Below are 20,834 nucleotides of genomic sequence, written 5' to 3' on the forward strand. Positions count from 1 at the left end.
CCCAACCCGCCTCTGTCCTGATGCTGATTCTAACATCCACCACTGATTCAGCAGCAACACTGTCACCGTACCAGCTTACATATATTATGATATGTAATGGTTAACTAAGCAGGTCTGATGGGACATCATGGTTAGGAGGTGTTTAATGACTAAAAGCCTAATGGATGTTAGGTGAGGGTAAACCCTAATCTGATTCTGGTTTTAAGGGAGGAGATCTGTGGACATCCGGGCCCCAGGTGACGTTGATTTAGCATTTTCCCTTAGACCTGCAGAACTGATCCTAATGAACCATGACTTAATCCTTCAAACTAAATCACCAACATCCTGTCATCTATTACCAGGTTAAGAAATCACTACCAGGCATGGAAAATATATGAGTACATCAGCTTGAGACATACACTTAATTCCTTTGTTTCAAAATGTCTTCTGTTCCTGGTGATAGATAGAATTGCTGATTTACTGGCCCTTTAAGAGAGTCCAGTCTGAAATCTGAGGCTGTCATTCCACAGCTCCTGGCATGTGACATGTTTCCAAGGTGGAGCAGATTATTACATTTATTGACTTTAATGTCACTGCCAAAACTCAGATAATGCTAATACACAGTTAACTATACATTTTCTGATGTTGTTTGTATACATAGATACATGTAAATAAAGTAAAATGTCTGGGCCATTAGCTGAGCCCTCTGACCCACTTGCTTTGAAAAATGATTCTATTTTTGGGTTTGTTCCTCATAGGGCCAAGGGAGCTAGGGGAGGGAAGATAGATTTGTCTCTGGCGATTGCTTAGCCATTTTCAACAACAACAACACACATAGACGGAAGCAAAAACAAAAACAAGAATCATTTCTGGTCTTCTTAAGACAAAGATAGCAACTGGATTATCGTGAGAACAGTGAAGTTGATGATTTTGGTAAGACAACAAAACGAAACTGCTTTGCGTGATGGAGAAAGCTGCTTTGACTACTGTACCACATCTTCTACATATACATGCAAGCAATATATGTCATTTGTTTTAAAGTTCTGTCCAATATAATCTTTCTTGGTAACCATATCAGCATCGACATGCAATAGAAAAACATGGATGGTGGTAAAAACAAAAGTGTATAATAGCTTTTCATCTTTCTCTGAATAGTGTATTTATTTTTGCTGTTTGTAATTCATTTATTTGCTCTGCTTTTACAATTATTTGTTTATTCCTTTTCAAGGACTAGGACCTCACTAGTTGAAACTCAACACTTAAAGACTGATCTTTTGTTCACAATAAAACAAATCGATTGAATCATTTGCTCCACAAGGGGAAACAGCATGGATCGAACCGTCAAACACAGTCTGACGCTCCTCAGCCAGTTACGAAAGATGAGGGAGACGGAGAATCTCACAGACGTGGTGCTGGTGGCTGAAGGAATCAGTTTCCCCTGCCACCGCGTCGTGCTGTCAGCCTTCAGCCCCTACTTCCGTGTCATGTTCACCTGTGGCCTGCGGGAGTGTAACAACAGGGAGATCCTGCTCCGGGACACCGACGCAAAGAGCCTGGAGCTGATCCTCAACTACATGTACACCTCGGAGCTACCCCTGAGCAACGCCAACGTCCAGGACGTCTCCATCGCCGCCTTCCTCCTGCAGATGGACGACGTGTTTGCATGCTGCCAGCTGCACATGACGGACAACATGGACGCCTCCAACTGCCTCGGCGTGTACTTCTACGCCCGCGACCTAGGCGCAGAGAATCTTGCCGACCAAGCCCAGCGCTTCTTACAACAGAACTTCCTCCAGGTCTGTCAGAGTGAGGAGATACTGGAGCTCGAGGCCCACCAGCTGGGGAAGCTGCTCAGCTCAGACGACCTCAACATCTCCAGAGAGGAGACCATCCTGGACGTGGTCCTGCGCTGGGTCAGGCACAGTCCTCTGGAGGATGGGCGCAGCCACCATCTCCCTGAGCTCCTCAGGAAGGTCCGCCTGCCGCTGATAGACGCTGACTACCTCAGAGAGGCCATGAGGAGGAACACGGCCCTGCTGGCTGACGCAGAGTGCACAGAGCTGCTGAATGAAGCCCTGGCCGTCACGGCCATGCATCACTCTGCTGTGCCGCGAAAGCTCCGGCTGCGCTACGGCATGGAGACCACTGACCTGCTGCTCTGCATCGGTACCGACAGCGGAGGGATTAGATCCCGCTACGGCGGCTACGCCGACCGTAACTTCTGCTATGCACCGATCACGGGCCGCAGCTATTACATCACTTCCCCTCGCTACGGAGAGGCCCTGGGATACGTGTGTGCGGGGGTCGTAACTGAAGAAAATGACATCATACTGGCGGGTGAGATTGGGGTGCGTAAAATGGCTCGGCAGAAGGAAAGGAACGTGGAGATTTTTAGGTGAGGAGCATCTTGTTGGCATGTTTTATCAAAAAGGATTCAGGTTTATGCGCAACTGAGTCTAATTTCTGCCAGCTAGTAGAGAGTGAAATGTGAGAATAGTGTGCCGCTGGTTAATTATTGGCCCTTCACACATGACTGAAACAGGTACAAAGTGGAGGCCCAGGGCAGCTGGGAGTGCCTGACGTCAGCAGAGTACCGGGACTCCTTCGCCTTGGGGTCCCTGGGCGACACGGTGTACCTTCTGGGGGGGCAGATGATGCTGAAGAACCAGCAGCTAATCACTAACTCGGTGGAGCGCTGGTCCAAGCAGGGCGGGCCCTGGCGCAGTGCAGCTCCCCTGCCCCTTCCCTTGGCCTTTCACAGCGCGGTCACACTGAAGGACCGCCTCTATGTGATCGGAGGTCGCACCCCCCAGGTAGGGTGGACTTTTTATAACACACATTCTGATCCCAGAAAGCTATCAGGCTGTCGAGTGAGCATTATAGAACGTTGATGGACTAGCTTGAACAATATATTCTTCAATATATTTACTCCTCATCTAGCTAATGCCGAGTAGCACATGTTATTGTGTTGTGCTCAGTTCTTAATGTCCGATTCTATGAATGCATCATGCTTCTATGATTCTCCAGTCTCACAGGATAGACGATGAACCGGATCGTCTTAGCAATCGTCTCCTGGTCTACGATCCTGAATGGAACAAGTGGGCGGAGCTAGGCCACATGAAATATTCAAAATATAGATGTAGTGCAGTTGTGCTTAATGGAGAAATCTATGTCATGGGTAAGATTGGTGTTGATTCAACCAATTAAATCTACAAAATGTAAAGGCTTGCTGTAGTCATTTAAAGTACATTTACAAAGAGAATCACTTTTTGGTCCTCTCAATTATTTTGGCTTTGACCGATTATTAATCTTTAATAGTCATTCACATTCAGATGATGGAATTTGCTATGAACCTTATCTCCACTGACAGGAGGGATCGGCTGCGAGGGACTGGATGGAGGTCAGTCCCGTCGCTGCCTGGACGCAGTGGAGATCTACAGCCCAGACGAAGACCAGTGGAGGAACGGCCCTCCGCTGCCGTCACCACAACTCTCTCTACGCACCAACGCGTCCAATGCAGGCGTGGTGGGGGGGAAGATTTATGTCTGTGGCTACTACAAAGGAGCAGGTAGTCAAACGTATATAGATCTGTGCTCCAAACGTTCTTGGAAGATGCTCTGCCTTGTACAGTTTATATAAATATAACACTTGTTTCAATCCTTAATGACCCCTAGATCGCCATGACGACATAACAAAGGAGGTTTTAGAGCTGGACCCGTGGGAGAACCGGTGGACAGCGGTGGCTCGACACGCCCTGATGCATGATAACTACGATGTCTGCTTGGTAGCAAGGCTCAACCCGCGTGGACTCATGTCCCCACCAGCTGACCTGGTCAGTGAAGCTTAGATAGTTATTCGATGAGCTCCGAGCAGTCTGAATGTTTTACAAAGCTTATGAACAATGCGGTTAAAGGTAGGGTAAGCGATCAATAAATCAAATGCTTACTGTCGCAGACCTGTAATATGCCTGTCCTTACCAATACCTAAGCAGCTCCAAAAGGCTTGGCAGCCCAATTGCTAAAGCTAGCAAGCTTGTCACGTGTTTGAGGGAGAGGCTTTTGAGCGATGCCTGAAGGGAGGGATGGGACTTTTCAGTTAGATGCTCTTCAAAATCTAGCTTATGCTGGTTGGTTTCCTAAATTGTCTGCCCATACCTTTATTATTCCAAAATAAGCTCAGAGTCTAGCCTGGCCTAGTCTGCATATGGATATCCAATGCATTGGATATCCTCATTTTGAATGAAAACACAATGTCAAATGATACATCAGTATGACTGTTGATGGGCATATGGTGAATATTGCACTTTAAAGACGCTGGGTCAGTTTAGCTCTATGGCTGAAGGAATACTGGACATTTGAATGGAACCTCCCCAGACATGGAGTGTGGATGAAACTAGCATACCGTATCACAAAGTGGGAAGACTGCTCTCCTGGGCCAAAATAAGGACCGCATGAGAACATATCTGCACTTACAATAGTTCCACCTAAAATATAAACATTTTTAAAGGTGCCTTAAGATAGACATATTGGCACAGATATTGTGTTACAAGTAGACAACGTTGTGCAATAGTAATGGGAATAAATATTGCAGAGGGTTGAGCATTATTTCTTTCTCATTTTAAGGTGAACTGTCATGATTGTTAGACAAAGTAAATGTTGAGTTATTTTGTTTGCTTTTTTTGTTCATAAGACATTTAATATGTACGACAATAAATAACCTGAAATGATATTCAGTAATAACAATAAGCACTAAATACATTATTTGCATCAAATACCTAATAATAACCCATTATGATTTTTGACTGATCAGAGTAGATGGCAGTGTAGTAATCAAATTTAAACAATGAATGACCATTGTTTATCAATTAAGTTAATTCATTTAAATTAAGTTTATCAATAAAAATGTGTTTACATATTTAGTAATTTGTGAGTATGCACTTATTTTCATGCATCTATGATAATAGCAGCTAACGAACATTAACACGATGTTGATACTGTAGTGCTGCAGCCCCTAGGTACTCTACTACACCACTCAGACATTAATGAGTGCTCCTAATTTGTTTTATAACTCATGATATGGTGATATTATTATCCAAAGCAATGTATGTTTTAATTTATTATGCAGCACTCTGTATACAATATTTGAAACTAAAAGAAATTAGAAATATTCATTGTGTGCTAGAAACCAATGGACGATTAGTTGTCTGACAATCTGCAAATACTAGAGATGTACTTCTTTTTTAAATACCATAGTAAACTGTAGGCAATGAAGAGAAGTTTAATGCTATTTATAATGTACAGATCACAACACAGATCTGAAAGAGCTAATGTCAGGTGCTTCTCAAGCCACGATCAGTCTTCTAAAACAATGAAGTCTGACTCACAATGCATATCAAACAACTGCCAGAGCCCTCTCCCTTTCTCAGGCATTTCTCCTCTTGGCTCGGCTGGTTTGAGGGTGGTCTCAATCCCTGCAACACAGACAGAGCTGCTGCTGTCCTCAGACCAGGGGTTGAACGGGGCTACAAAAGCTTTTAGATCTTTATTAGATCTACCGCCTCCATCTCCAATCTTCTTGAGCGGTGATAAAGTCTCTTCATTTTTAATGCTGTTGACGGGAGGCTGGCTGTTTTCGTCCCAGATGGTCCTCTTCCCTCCCTTCGGTATCCCCAGCGGTCTCCTCCTGGGGGCTCTTCGGGGGGTTTTTCTCGGCCCCGCAGCGGACCTGGTGTTCCACGAGGACAGGTCAGACTGCTGAGTGCTCTCAGGCTGGCAGCACGGAGTGGCCTGCGGCTGGCTGTCCGGCTGCCCCAGGCCGGGGGAGGTCTGAATAGCCCTGTCTGCTACAGCGCCACAGCCCTTTCTGGCTGACTGGTTGGAGACCAAGCTGCTGAGCAGGTGCACTGCCTCTTCCAGATGCTGCTCTCCTCTCACATGATCCTGTTTCAGAGCTTTTAGACTTTCCTCCAAGCCACGCACGCATGAGCCTAGTTCCCTGGTGACTAATCCAGTCTACAATTCATCATTATTAATAAGAATTAGCAATTGGCCAATACGAGGTACAAATGTGAAAATGTGAAATGCCAGGAGTGAATATGAATTACCTCCAATAACTTGCCCTCAATGTTTGATAGCATCTGATTATGAGGGAGCAGTTCTTTTAGCATGGTCTCAAAACGCTGTGAAACACCATCGCAGAGGCTGGATTGACTTTGCTGCACTGTAAGGGTAGACATATGTATACGTATTCAACTGAATCGACTTTGGTATTTAGAAATTGAATGCCAATTCAATGCAAGATAATCCCAATTAGTTACTTACCTGGTTATAGAGCACCATCTACTGGCAGTGGGTAATTCTTTTATTTTGTGCCAAAGCATGAACCATCTCATACCAAACTAAATTCACTCCTTTGAAATAAGCCTAAAAAGGCTGTTACCTGTCACAGCAAATTTGTCGAATCCCTCCAGAATTGTTTTGCACACTGCTACATCTTTTTCTGTGCGAAAGATGGAGTGTTGCATCTGAAAAATGAAAAACACTTTCAACTTAGAGGACTGAGGAAAAGCTTATGGATAAATAAAAGAATGGCAGCATTACTTACATTGTTGAGCATTTCTCGAAAACTGAGGGATACCTTCAACAACATATCACTGAAGAAGCAAACAAGATCATTTTTTTTTTCAACAACTGCGCAACAACAACTAAACAACTCATACATTAAGATGCATGGAATCATAGTCAACACAAAACATACCTTTCATTTTTCTCTTTAGCTTTTTTCTTGTCTTCTTCAAACTTCTCCAGTAAAGCTAGAGGTTTAAGGCCCTTGTCCTTCCCCTCGCCTCCGAACAGGAACGGTTTAGTGTGGTAATTACTTGAGATCTTTTGCTCATTCCCCTGAACGGCATCGCGTCAGACCATTTTAGAATGAACCGTTAAGATGTGATGCGTAAGGCATTAATTGTGCTTTGAACTATGTATCCAATAGCAGCCCAAAATGACATATGTTTGTCCATGTCTTGCATGGATCTGATTATTTGGCATATGGTGACATTAGAAACAAAGGACATGTAAATTGGTTAATTGAGATGATATGTAGAAAGTATCAACCCTGGACTTCTTGGACAAAGACAACGTTATGTTAATTGGAAATCGACCGAATGAAACAAAGAATGGCGCACTGTTACCAGCATTCCTCCTCCCCCCCACACCTTTCATAATGTCAAGCTATAGTTAGTCTCCTGGACATACAGCGATGGGGAAAGGTACCTCTTGGGAGCTCTGTTGAGAGTTTCTTGGTGTGAAGCTCGTCTCCTGGGACATGCCCTGGGAGTTCTCTGGCCAGAACTGGGAGCCCAGCCCGTACTGGGAATCAGGGAGGCTGGCGAAGCCGCTGGGGGCTCTGCCCCGACAGTAAGTCAGTTAACAACACACACTGAATACGAAATACATCCTGAAATGGTTTAAAGATAATACATATTCCAGTGTTGTCCTACCTGCTAACCCGAACCCGAACCCTACCTGCTTGCAGTCGGGATGCTCAAGAGGTCCTTGAGGTTCCACACGTTGGAGTTCATTGAGGCTGCCTAACCCTAACCCTTCACTAACCAGTCTCTACCGCCTAAATATTGATTGTGGAGGAAATAACTGGAAGTAGAAGCTAGTTGTATTAATGGCCCTAATCCACCTGCTACTTTGTATATGACAGCAAATCAAATTCAAATCCGTAAAATGAAACAAAAAAGGGTTTCGGTGTCGATGTTACCAAGGTCCGTCAGTAGGTATCTAAATATGACCAGCTGACCAGCAGACAGTTCAAATATCCCGCCTTTAGAGAGTCCGCGGCTCGCGAGACGAGGACCGTTACAGCGGACCAGGTTAGACATGAACTATATATGATGACACCGGATATTAACCAGGTCACGATGGACTTTACATGATAACGCCCAATATCCCGAGATAGCGAACCAATCAAACGCATCTTAGGATGTTCACGTGTAGCATACACTAATTTATACTTTCCTGAGCAAATGTTGGTTTAGTTTATACTACGTGTATTGATAAAATGTGTATAATAGAGCTAAGATTAGTTTCCTGAGAAGTGGTTGGTGTATTTTTAAACTACGTGTATTAATAACATGTATAACAGAGCTCAGATGAGTTTCCTGAGCAGTGGTTGGTGTATTTTATACTACGTGTATTAATAACTGTATAATAGAGCTCAGATGAGTTTCCTGCGGAGATGGTCCCGTTTTTACTTTGAAGCCCTTAACGAGAGCGCTTCGGTTTGAGAAGCACAGGTGGTCCCGCTTTTACTTTGAAACCCTGAGCGGAAGTGCTTTGGTTTGCTGAGATGCGGATAAGTTTTCCTGCTTCTTGTGGTCATAGTTATGCGTCCTGATGCTAAGCTTTCAACTGTCACTCGTCTTGAGGTATGTATCTGGAAACATGACTCATAGGGTACGTTTTATTTCCACATTAAGTGTTTATGTTAATCGACATCGTGATAGAAAGCTCGCTCTCTGAATGAGGAACTCTTCTCCTTCCCACTGCAGCCATCATGTACATGATGACAGGTGTTTCGGGAGGCTAGCCTAGCGATTGTATCCCAATGTGTCGATGTCAGTAATCAGACCTTGTGCTGATTTGATTCTGTTTGGTATTTAAAGGTTTGATTATGGCCCTGACGTCGCTTTTGGTCTTAGCTGCAGCTGCGGTCCTTATCAGAGCCGAGACACCTGTGACCGAGGTAAGGCATGTCAATGGGGGGAAGGCCAGACTGTTGGAGCGGCTTAACAAGGGTTCATTTTCGGTTGCTTTTCGTTTGTTTGTGTAGGCTCTTCATCCGAATTCACTACAGTGCTGTGGTGAGAAACAAAGAGCTAACACTTCATGTTCAAACGACACCCTCTGTGAGCCAGGTAAGGCTGATTTTGCAACCTCCCTTTCATGGTTTCAGTTTCAACACAATTGTTGTGCCTGGATGAACGAATGATTGAACGACTGCCTTCAACACTGAGATTTCATTTGATCAAAATGGCTTACGTCCTAGATCTCATGACCAACCTTCCTCAATAGGTTGTCATACTTAGTTGCTACTACACATTGTTTGTGTTTTGGTAAGACTAATACTATATTACTTTAATACAAAATGACTTATCTAAGTTATGCCTTTCCACCTATTTAAGGATGCTACCTGCGTTTCCTAGAGAACAGCAATACAGTTTGCATATATTGTGACCCCTCCGCCGTGGATCTGCAGAACTCAACAGCATGCAGCTACAGTAGGAGCTAACATGTGCAGCAATGTATATATTTAAACAGATAAGAAAAGACGGAGACTTTTCAATTACCTTTCCATTTTCTATAGACTACACTGTGGAAAGAAAAAATCTGACCACAGTTACAACTGCCATTCCCAAGATTGGTGAGAACTTGCACATTATGGTTCAGTGAATATTTTCATTACATGCATATTTTATATATTGGATATCTTTTGTCAATTATCATGAATCATGTAGGCACTAAAAGTTTCATAATGCAAATATTGTGGAAAATAAAATAAGTAGATCAAACACGTCTTATCAAGAGTATTGAACTTAAAAGCCCTTAATAGTAATGTTTATTTTGTGACTTTATTTATACTAAAGTAATTGCATTATTATGTTATTGCAATAATAGTTATGGTTAAAAAAACCTATACACAAATTGTAAATGTAATGGCTGTACGTGTTAAAGTACTTTGTGAGTTATCCCTCCGGTTCAGGTGGGCCGGGCGTGGCTGCCTCCCTGCTCCTAGGAACTCTGCTCATCAGTCTGTTTCTCATCCTGTCCGTCGCCTCCTTCTTCTATCTCAAACGCTCCCACCGCCTGCCCAACATCTTCTACCGCCACAACAAAGGTGAGCAGCGTTGAACCTGTGGCCCAAAGGGACCAAACCACGCCATAGCCGTCAGCCTCCTGTCCTTTCTGTTGTGGACATTTTGAATGTGGAAGTCATTGCTTTCTTTGTTTTGTGGCTTTCAGCTCTCAGCATATTCCAGCCAAGTGAGACCGTAAGTCAGTTCTCTGATATATATAATTATAATTTCCATAGTGCTTTTCCCCAATTGGTTTTACATATGAATGAAATTCAATTGACATACGACTACTTTCAATGTGTTTTCCCTAGGCTGTCATGATACCGTCCTCATCAGGTATGTGTTGCTTAATGTTTTATTATATGAGACCTGTTTAATCCAAATCAATCAATCCAACAATCTGGTTACAATTAGGAGATTAGCAGATGACATTAAAATAAATTGAAATATTTTAAAATATAGGTTATACATGGTGGTAAAGATGATAAACTTGACTGTGGCTAAAAGGTGTTATCTCTATGTTTTACGGAGCTAAGTGTTTCTGTGCTGGTGTATGAAGGAAAGACAGCTTAAGTCCACAACTAAGTTTCAAAAAGCTATTTTTTGATTTTGCAAGTATAACGTATTTACAGAGGTCTCATGGATGGCTGTAGAAATAGAAAAAGTCAAAAATCTTGAATCAATTAACAAATCAAAAAAAGTGTGATTAGAGGTATAAGGTAAAATAGTAAACATCAATATCCATACATATATAATGTATCCATATATTATCGGTCCTGGGACAGTAGATAGTGAAGGACTGGTATTCATTACGGATTAACATCTCTGCTAAATCTACCATGTAAATGCTGACAAATCTTTCAAAAATAGAATCTAAAAAAGTGAATTTAAACCTGCCCTATGTGTTAGTACCTTGAGTTGTAATCATTCTAAGCGTGTGGAGTGAAAGCTGTCCCAGGACCCTAGTGGCTGGTTGGTTGGGGCCTTGTGGTTCCCTGCTGAGCGCTCACACCGTGTCACATCCAATCTCTCTCCCTTTGGTCCAAGTGAGGAAACAGCGTTATGTGAGGAGGGAGAGGCCCTCCGCCATCCCACCACCAGGGTCTCAGGTCTACAGCGGCAGCCCCCAGCCGGCGCTGGTAAGGAAGACAGCTTTACATTATGAGGCGCAGTAAATGACTGGTGAAAGGTACGGACGTCTCACTGTGAGGGCGGGTCATTATGGGCCCACTGCTCTGGCGAGGCAGGTGTTTAATGATGCTTGGGTTCAACGCTGAATACACAGGCCAGTTATTCCTCTCATCAGCCAAGTACCCCCCCTATGATAATACCACTATAATACGATCCATCAAACTGCACAAAGTGACTTGTGAGTGCATTCTCCTGATGGTGCCCAAGGCTTCAGCTAAGCTGCCTGGGCTCTGCTGTTGGACGCTGTGTCGCTGTTTGAAAACATTTCCCCGTTTTAAGCTGGATGTAATCATGTGGCAACAGCTCTTGTGTTGTCAAATAACAATTTAGAGTATTTAAACAAATTGTGAATGGGAACGCTTCTTTTCTTTGATTCTTTATTTAGTTTTTATTCTTATTCTTTTATTCTTTCGAGGACTGTGCTTGCACTATATTTATTGGGGCCAAAGTTACCAGGAAGAAGAGTGCTTTGGGGTTTAATCTGAGGTTTGCGTTTAGGTTCAGTGTTTTTGATCGTTACCTCAATGTTATCTTTTTTGTCTTGTTTTTCTGTGGGTTTATTTTGGGGGGTGTATTTATTTGGGGTGTTATGAAATACCGTCTTAACTTCTATGTATGCACTTTGAAACACTTAACAAGGATGAATGTATTATAATCTTTTGATTCCATACAAAACAAGTTGAACCAAGGTTTTAGTTGAGTATCTGATAAACCACACCAATTGCATATCAGAACAGGCATAATCTGTGTGTCTGTGTAATTTTACAAACATGTTTTTTTATAGTTTACATAATGCCTTTTAAATTTGAGGGTGGTTAAATTTGAATTTTGTGAAATGAATCAAAAAAGTATCTTAACTCAGAATAAATATAAAATCTAAATGCACCTTAATAGCATGTTGATAATGTACGTTGAACTTCCACGTTTACCATTTCCAGAACAATAACATACTCGCGGCGTGGCAACATTTTGGGAAGTTATGAACCTTCCAATGAAATCATTGAAAACAATCTGTGGAAGACTTTTGTAAATGTACTTCCCTTAACTTCTCCCGTGTAATGAAAGATTGTGCGTCCATTCCTTCGATGTCTCGCTGAATTCCTTTATTCTCTGCGTCCACGTGTTGAACCCAAAGTGTGAACCGGTCTGAGGCAGTGCTACTGGGCTCGGTGTCTCTGTAGATAGGAAGTCATTTATGCAGAAACCGCTCACTGTTTTTTGTTAATATTGGCCAAACATTGTTTTAGGATCTTACGCTCTGCGTTTATTACTGTGCCATTGTGTCTCACATCAGGAAGGGTCATAAACGTTTTAATCTCAGCTGTAATGAATGTGTGGTCATTTGAATCTATGGTGGCCTTTACCTTATATTGTAAGGCTGGTGGCTGGACTGTAAATGTTTGAAGCGACATCTTGACATCCAAAAGTTTTTAGTATGAAGAAGTGAGGCCATATCCCAAGGCAGTGATTGTAAAATGTGTTTTTTATTTGCTTAGCCATTCATGAATGCAAAGACATTGTATATCGTTTTTTACAGATTATTTGAAACGATGTAGATGAGAGTCCTAGTTGAAACTTATTTAGCTTGTTATGAAGACGCTATGTACCTTTTACAACAATAAAACACTTTTCGCATAGTTGTGGTTTGTTTTATGCACTCGAGTTTACCAGCTGAACATTGTGAGTTAAATAAGTTTATTGTTATTGATTTCTAATGAACACAGAATAGTGAATTGTACTGCAAAACAATTAATATGAAAGGAAACGTAATGTCTAAAGGTTCTTGTGTACGTATAAGGGCTAATCTTTATAATTAGTTGGTGACTTCAAACATTTATTTTTACCTCGTGTAAACAAGTTACTGTAAGGTAATATATTGAGAAAGATCGCAGACGATTAATTCAAAATCCCATAGATTCAAATAACTGCTCTTTATTTGAATGTATGGGACTTTATGGGATTCTATTATTGATCTCACCTCGCACCAGTTCTATTCTGGGAGGGAGACTGAAATATCACACCTTCAGTGAGGAGAGGACATGAAGGCCGCTGCCACATACTGCTCTATTTTTACCCGCTCAAAGGCACCAGTCCGACCCACGGACAGACACAGGACAATGTGACTCGGGACACGGCAGAAAAGGTTTGATCACAAGGATTTCTCTGTGTGCCTCAGGTAGGGTTACCCTTTATCGACATACAGTGGTAATATACTGTTTCAACAAAACATGCACCAGGGTTAGTCTCCTTTAAAAACATTTGTTCCAACTATAGTCTGATAAATAAGATTTATGTTTATTCTGCATTTAGTACTGCAATGGTCAATTACCACGATTTATTAGCAATGTTGTAAAAATGTGTCCATTAGAAAAATGTTTCATGGTGGTATATAATATAGTATGGGTGAGTGAGTTTGTCAGTTTGCAGCAGTTTGTTTACCTCAGAGACCCTATAGTTGGTTAGGTGTGTCACATTTACTAGGCTACGGTTGAAAGAAAAGTACATTTTTTGGGACATAAATTCCTGGTGCTGTGACATTAACTGATGTTATCCGAACTTTAGTTTACGATTGAAATCCCAGCCGAATTTCACCTAAATTGTTGATACTGACAACACACAGCATCGATACAACGGCGTGAAAACATAACATATGGATAGAATAAGAACCTATATAATCAATCTTAAATCAATCTACCTGTGAGACAATACCATTGGCTGATCATTGATACAGGATTTACTGTAACCTTGGAGGAGGTCCTAAGCCTTCTTCCTTTGTGTTTCCCGCTCTTGCAGTTGCAGCACTATGTTAAGGTGTGAAAATGGACGACCTTGATCACAGTATCAGCATAGTGGAGTACGAGTGGATGAGATTTTATGACGAGTGTGAAGAATGTTGCCTGCTATTGCCCTCCAAAGCAGACGTTGACAACTCCAGCCTGAGTGATTCAGAAGAGTCCTGGAGTCAGGAACATTCAGAACCATGTGATGCCCTGCAAACCACTGCTACCAGAACAGGGCCAGAAGAAGTCCACCTCACACTGGAGCACGGCCCTTGCTTTGCAGAGTTTTCACAGGTTAACCAGAAGCACACAGACGGAGAAGCAGAGGATCAGACTGCAGTCTGGGAAGAGAAGGGATCTCTTCATACCCGCCTCAATCTTGTAGAGACACCGCAGTGTTCCGAAGAAGATGTTCTCTCCACCATGGAAGTACAAAAAGAGAATGAGGAGATATTGAAGATGGTTAATTATGGCATTGCAACAAATGAAACACTCTTACAACAAAGCGACCCTAATGATAGCCAATGTTCTACTGACGATGGAGCCCATAAAACGTTTTCAGACCTGCAGAGAATTCTGCAAAGTGACACGGTCGGCGCCACAAGTACACAGGAAGCCCAGCCACTCCCCAGACATAAAGCCGACCGTGATATGAACAACAGGCTGATACAATGTGCACACAATGCAGAGAAAACACTTTGCGGGAAAGACAGAAGCTTCTTGATTACGAAAGAGAAGGAGCGTTGGTTTGTGACGGTGAATGTCAGCCCTTTGCGAAGAAAAAGACGAAAGAAAAAGAAAGTTGGTAGAACCTTTCCCCCGTGCGGCGGTTTGCAGAAGCCCACACCTGAACGCAGGTCAGAGGTCAAGATGAATCAATCAGAGGTGGAGAGCGGCAACGACTCGGGGCCTTGTGAAACGTCACAACCACACCAAGTAGCATCTGCTGCAGAGTCATCCGATGGGATTCAGATACCAGTTCTCACAGATACAAAACCAATCCATGAGAACTCTTCTCTTTCGGACTCTGAATTGTGTTCTTTTAAACCTTCCACACTGGAAACATGTCCATTATCTGAGGCAGCTCCGCAGTCAGTGACCCTCCCAAACTCCACGTTATCCAAGTTAGCATTTAAAGGTCAAGATATTACAGTGCTGGACGGTGTGAAGTCTGAGGATTTTGAAAATGGTCAAGCATTATGCTTGGCAAATAATTGCAATTCCAAACATCAAACCGCCATGTTGCCTAACGCAGTTATCTTGAAAAGTGCAAGTCGATTACAATACTGTCAATCATTTGACAGTATTGAGTCTATGGAATTCAAAAGTGCCGAAGACTTCAGCTCAGGCAACGGCTCTGATTGTGAAAGTTATGCTTCAGCACCTGACACACCAGAGGATACTTGGCCTATATTCAAAGACCATCGCTCTGAAAATAAACCCGGGGACCTGGAACAACGGTCCCGCCGCCGCAAACTATTGCTGTCCACACCATGTGACCTGTTGGAGTTCAGTGAGATGGAAAATGTTCCACACACAGATGACGTGCAGTTTCCTGATGAGATACTGCATGTGCATTCTGCTCAACATGTGTCACATGACATTGAATCCCTGCAGGACCCTATGCCCTTGCAAAGCCATGGCTGTAAAACTGAGGCTATCAGGGAACGTATGGAGGCATATACTGAGCCTGCTGTGGCATGTCTACCTGTTGAACAAAGTGATAGTTTAACACTAGAGAACAACTCCGCTAATGAAACAGTCCATTTAACGTCTCAACCTTCAGACTCTAAGCCAGTGGAACTGTTTAGCATGACAACAGATCAAACTCAATCTCCTTCCATTTGTGATCCAACAGCTTGCTCTGTGCCGGACAGCCCAGAAACATATGCTGAATCACTTGGCCCTTGTCGGCCTGTATTTGCCATGTCTGCCTTTTGGGATGAGATGGAAAAACTGACAATTAGAGACATTTTACAGCTGAGAGAATCAGGGGAACAACCCAGCAGAAAAGCACTTAAAATTCAAGACACAGCAAGGCCACATGATGACCGGGACATGCAGACAGTCACCAGTCCTCAGAGTCATACTGGGGAATGTCTGTGGTCGGATACCCCTCTAGTAGATCCGTCAGACATTGCAGACTCTGACTACTTTACCAATCCCGATGACTCTCAGCCAGATCGCTCGAGCTGTGATGTTTCCATATTCTCTGATCTAGATGAGGAGTACTGTCAGCTGCTGGGCGGCGGCCAAGACACGAGCACTGACCTTCTGGACCCTCACCTTCACACGCAAAGCCCAGCTGTCTCTCCTCCCACACGTGACTCCACAGAGAAGACACCGCCGGCTAATGAAGGCACGCGTGAAGAGGGAAGTTTGGATGTTCCACACTCCCTTAACTGTTTCTCAGGTGGTCAAACTGCACATGAGAATGGTATTCAAAAAAGCAAAAGCATGCATAACATCCAAACTCTCTACAGTACTCACAAGGGCACGCCCTTCGAACCGATCCTTGAGAATGGAGATGAGCGCTCACCCTGTATAAAGGAACTTTCCCTGCAGATGATCCCTGTCATAAAGGTGAACAACGTTCTCGTCGATGGAACCTTCTCAACTATTCTGTCGAACCCTGACATTCTGGACGAGGATTACAGAATATCCTTCCCTGAAGTTTTGGGGTATTTCTATGAGAACAAGACAGAGGATGACTTTGGGACTGTCAGTAACTATGACGACCAATCACTGTCTTCTCTTTGCGACGGCACCACCAGCTCCAGATATGGGTCTAAGGACGGACTCCTGTCCATCCAAGCTTCCCAATGGAGAGAGGAAAAACCAATCCCCATCTTCACATGCTCCGGCCACTCCCTTAGAGAGCTCACATTCCCAGAGGCAGACTACCTCATACGTCCAACAGAGATTCACGTTGACCCGGACATGGAGAGCCACGCCCTGCCAATCTGGGCTGTACCTCACGCCCCCTGTCCGGGCGTCTATCCCGTCCCCTCGTCTGCAGCCGCGGACGAAGCTCTGTTCAACAACAGATGTTGGTCCAGCTGTTGGAACAGCTGGTTCATCAGAAATATACGCCGCCAAGACAGCGGCAGCAGCTGGAGCCTTAGGTCTGGGCCTGGGGTGTTCCAGATCGGAGCCCTGTGGAACCCCTTCAGGGACGCCAATGCAGTCGTCCCACTAACCCCTCAGAGAGGGTTTGCCTCCTTCCCCCACCGCTTGGTCAGACAGCTGGCAGCCGACCAGCAAATGTTGAAACTCATGCCGACATCTGTGTCATTATCAGGTTGGTGAATAAGGTTGAATGCAATATCAATCAATTGAATCTTCCACATTTGAATGAAAGTAATATCTGTTATGTCTGTTTTCAGATAAAGACGGCCTCTTTTCCACCCTGAAGCAGTCAGACATGTGCTTGTTGTGCATTGCAGTGGCGTCGTGGGTGCTGAGGTCCACTGATCCGCACGCAGCAGACTCTTGGAAAGCAGGTTTGAACAAAACTGCTCAAACACAAATTTATTCGTATTTCAAATATAATCAATTTCAGGATTTTTAAATGGTTGGAATTTGTAACAGCTAAAATGATTAAATAACCTGATTTTGACTTTCTCCAATAACCATTTAGCCTTGCTGGCAAATGTGAGCGCCATATCAGCGATCCAGTACCTCCGGCACTATGTTCTGAGGAGACCTGCTAAGGACGGTCAGTGACAGAACCACAACGCACATCTCCCCTGGGTCCAACAACACAACGCTTCCATGCAAAACGACTGATCACCGATCAGACCTTTTTATCCGTTTAACAATCCGGTTAACAATTCTTGGAATTGATATGGACCATTGCTAGTAAATATGTCAGCCAAGGGTAATATCGTGCCTGATATTTTTACACACAATATGGGCACTTTATATTTGCTGAGAAAGTACAAATGCATAGACAGTTAAGCTTAGTTTGTTAAATGCTAGGCTGGTTCATGAGAATGTTGTCAAAGGGTATAAGGTAGGTCTTGTAGGGTTTTTGATTAAGCCTGTGTGCGCAATTTAGTAGGTAAATGCAGAATGTTGCCGTGTTCAGATTTGTCAAATAATATTTTGTTGAATAAACCTTAAATGGTCAAAGCTCTCCATTTCTCAATTTGATTGTCAACTTGTAGTTTGTAGAAGGCCTGATGTGTATGTATTAACATGACGCCTATAGTTAAAACAGTTTACATTTCCTGGTTAATTAGAAATACAAGCACAGACAAGAATTCGTCATTGCAGAATTATTTATTGAAATAATTATGCAATATTTTTGTTTCTTATTTCACATAAATATTGAATTTTGAAACAGGGAACAGGGTTTTTAAAATGTATGTTAAGATCACGTGGGTCTCGTCTCTCACCGTTTTGTTAAAAAAAACATCGGAATATGTGGTTTTAATGTCACTGTGCAACACAGTGACACAGATCATAGCTTATAATTTACAATCATCTTATTTTATAACACTAAACTGTATTTAGCAAATGTGCCAAATTATGTGCCAAATTTAGGGGCAAGAGTTCACACTTACAGTAAGATCAATAATACTTAATATAGAATATTAAACCTATATCAATAATGCTTGGTAATATAGACTATTACACATGTAGTATTTACAGTCTCAAAGTGACTAAAAGCTTAGGTTACACTGTGAAAGATACCTTGAAATATAAATGTTTTTAATTTAGACAAATATTTAGCAGTTTTAGAATAAATTCCATGTAGTATAGTTTTCCAAGTCTAATGACACAACATCGTAACTTGCTACTCTAGTTTTGGAATTGTGAAGACAGTCATGCTAGGTTGTTAGGCCAATCATTCAAACACTGATTTAAAATGTAAATTTACACAAGACCATTTAAAAATGAAGGAACAGCTCATACTACTACCAATGTTTATCAGCTGGGTCAATAGCATCCTTGCTAGCCTAGGGCATCATTAGCAATTCTATCATACTGCACACATCAAAGTTTGATGTGTGCGATATGCTGGTTACCCTAATACCGCACATGTCTGCTGAACAAGTAAAATAACAATAAATTAGATGATTATGGCAGTATAAAGTCTTAACACTACTGTCTATTAGTAAGAAAATCTCAAGCAAACCTCTTGACAATCCCATTAAGTGCTGGAACAAGGAATACACATATAGACACACAAGGATTCTTATTTTCAATATATTAAAACAAAGGGACCCACACACTCTTTAAAAAATGTACAGTCTCTGAAAAGTATACTGATTCTGTTAGGGTGGAGTCTAGTTAATCTGTATACTGATTCTGTTAGGGTGGAGTCTAGTTAATCTGTTTACTGATTCTGTTAGGGTGGAGTCTAGTTAATCTGTTTACTGATTCTGTTAGGGTGGAGTCTAGTTAATCTGTTTACTGATTCTGTTAGGGTGGAGTCTAGTTAATCTGTATACTGATTCTGTTAGGGTGGAGTCTAGTTAATCTGTATACTGATTCTGTTAGGGTGGAGGCTGGCCCGTCTGTATACTGATTCTGTTAGGGTGGAGGCTGGCCCGTCTGTATACTGATTCTGTTAGGGTGGAGGCTGGCCCGTCTGTATACTGATTCTGTTAGGGTGGAGGCTGGCCCGTCTGTATACTGATTCTGTTAGGGTGGAGGCTGGCCCGTCTGTATACTGATTCTGTTAGGGTGGAGGCTGGCCCGTCTGTATACTGATTCTGTTAAGGTGGAGGCTGGCCCGTCTGTATACTGATTCTGTTAGGGTGGAGGCTGGCCCGTCTGTATACTGATTCTGTTAGGGTGGAGGCTGGCCCGTCTGTATACTGATTCTGTTAGGGTGGAGGCTGGCCCGTCTGTATACTGATTCTGTTAGGGTGGAGGCTGGCCCGTCTGTATACTGATTCTGTTAGGGTGGAGGCTGGCCCGTCTGTATACTGATTCTGTTAGGGTGGAGGCTGGCCCGTCTGTATACTGATTCTGTTAGGGTGGAGGCTGGCCCGTCTGTATACTGATTCTGTTAGGGTGGAGGCTGGCCCGTCTGTATACTGATTCTGTTAGGGTGGAGGCTGGCCCGTCTGTATACTGATTCTGTTAGGGTGGAGGCTGGCCCGTCTGTATACTGATTCTGTTAGGGTGGAGGCTGGCCCGTCTTGGCCTCAGGATGGCTTGTCTCCTTCCTTCTTCAAACGGCTGCAGGGGAAAACAGATCCATGAGGATTGAGATAACCAGACAGTAGTGTAATACAACATGTTTATTAATGTAAGGTAAATACAGGACTCTCAGGGCTGTTCAGGGGACCGACCAAATGAGAACCTATACATGCTAACTAAATCTGTGCCTCTGGTTGGTGAGAGCGTACGATTCGGTACGGGTCGTTAGAAAGCAGTGTGGGGGGTAGAACGGCGTTTGGCCTGCAGGTGGGGCATAGGTCATGTTTGGAGCACACCGGATCTGCCGGGTTTATTGGGTCTGATTGGGGGCGTGTATTTATGTGCCTGCTTTTGTCTTGCAGGAGGAGGGAAGGCCAGTGTGAACGAGAGCTTGTGCAAGGACAATCGCTGCAGCAACGAAGCCGCATTCTGTGCTACCGCTGTGGCACGCTCATATGATTTACTGGCACACTGTTATTATTATCCTCGATTAAAACCGCCTTTTTTGCCAAGTACAACCCTGACTCCGTCCGCTCTGTACCAGGAACCGTTACAGCGGGAAAACGCATCACTACGTCACAGTTGGATCCAGTGGTGCGCACCAGAACCACCAATGGAGAGCTGAAGGCGTGGGGGTTTACACGCAGACAAAGCACGCTGACATAGTAACGCGAAATGCAAAGCAGACAACACAGCTCTGACTTGAAATAACACCTGGTCAAACACAAAACACATTTAACTGCCGAGGTACCAACGATGTTTGACAGGCTAACTTATATAGTCCAGAGACCGGCCCTGGCGCCGTTACCGGTGCAAATGCGAACGCAGCCCAAACCTACTAACCATGTGTGAGTCAAACGCTATGC

At 43.3% G+C, this 20,834-nt stretch overlaps 3 protein-coding genes across 4 annotated transcripts in view; 2 read left to right on the top strand and 1 right to left on the bottom strand.

Moving 5' to 3' along the window:
- Positions 1-799: 799 nt before the first annotated feature.
- On the top strand, positions 800-3,826 carry kbtbd12 (kelch repeat and BTB (POZ) domain containing 12; the record flags this gene model as incomplete). The annotated part of the gene is made up of 6 exons (XM_079742042.1): positions 800-912; positions 1,208-2,374; positions 2,522-2,792; positions 3,007-3,157; positions 3,350-3,547; positions 3,654-3,826. Exons 2-6 carry the CDS (start codon positions 1,308-1,310, stop codon positions 3,824-3,826), a joined length of 1,860 nt encoding a protein of 619 aa, XP_079598168.1. The 5' UTR covers positions 800-912; positions 1,208-1,307.
- A 4,491-nt stretch (positions 3,827-8,317) lies between these two features.
- Positions 8,318-20,830, top strand: cUnh1orf159 (chromosome Un C1orf159 homolog). 2 transcript variants are annotated; one of them, XM_079741885.1, is made up of 10 exons: positions 8,318-8,413; positions 8,651-8,730; positions 8,818-8,902; positions 9,170-9,265; positions 9,352-9,408; positions 9,748-9,882; positions 10,008-10,036; positions 10,153-10,177; positions 10,889-10,980; positions 20,331-20,830. In XM_079741885.1, the coding sequence occupies exons 2-10, from the start codon at positions 8,659-8,661 to the stop codon at positions 20,349-20,351; spliced, it is 612 nt and encodes a 203-aa protein (XP_079598011.1). In that variant the 5' UTR covers positions 8,318-8,413; positions 8,651-8,658; the 3' UTR covers positions 20,352-20,830. The 2 variants fall into 2 exon arrangements, with proteins under 2 accessions (XP_079598011.1, XP_079598010.1); XM_079741884.1 differs by lacking the exon at positions 20,331-20,830 and having other exon boundaries at positions 10,889-12,660.
- rereb (arginine-glutamic acid dipeptide (RE) repeats b) overlaps positions 18,160-20,834 on the bottom strand; it is a 35,497-nt gene continuing 32,822 nt past the window's right edge. The window contains 1 exon segment of the mRNA XM_079741883.1: positions 18,160-20,007. Within this exon segment, the coding sequence (XP_079598009.1) occupies positions 19,974-20,007 (34 nt within the window). The 3' untranslated portion in view covers positions 18,160-19,973.

The sequence above is a fragment of the Pollachius pollachius genome, assembly GCF_949987615.1.
Source record: "Pollachius pollachius genome assembly, chromosome: 8".
NCBI lineage: Eukaryota > Metazoa > Chordata > Actinopteri > Gadiformes > Gadidae > Pollachius > Pollachius pollachius.

Excerpts from the sequence above, each read along its gene's own strand:
- cUnh1orf159 (XM_079741884.1), top strand. The coding sequence starts at position 8,659 with ATGGCCCTGACGTCGCTTTTGGTCTTAGCTGCAGCTGCGGTCCTTATC. Across the intron at positions 8,903-9,169 it reads CGACACCCTCTGTGAGCCAG|GATGCTACCTGCGTTTCCTA; the intron begins GTAAGGCTGATT and ends CACCTATTTAAG. Across the intron at positions 10,037-10,152 it reads TATTCCAGCCAAGTGAGACC|GCTGTCATGATACCGTCCTC; the intron begins GTAAGTCAGTTC and ends TGTTTTCCCTAG.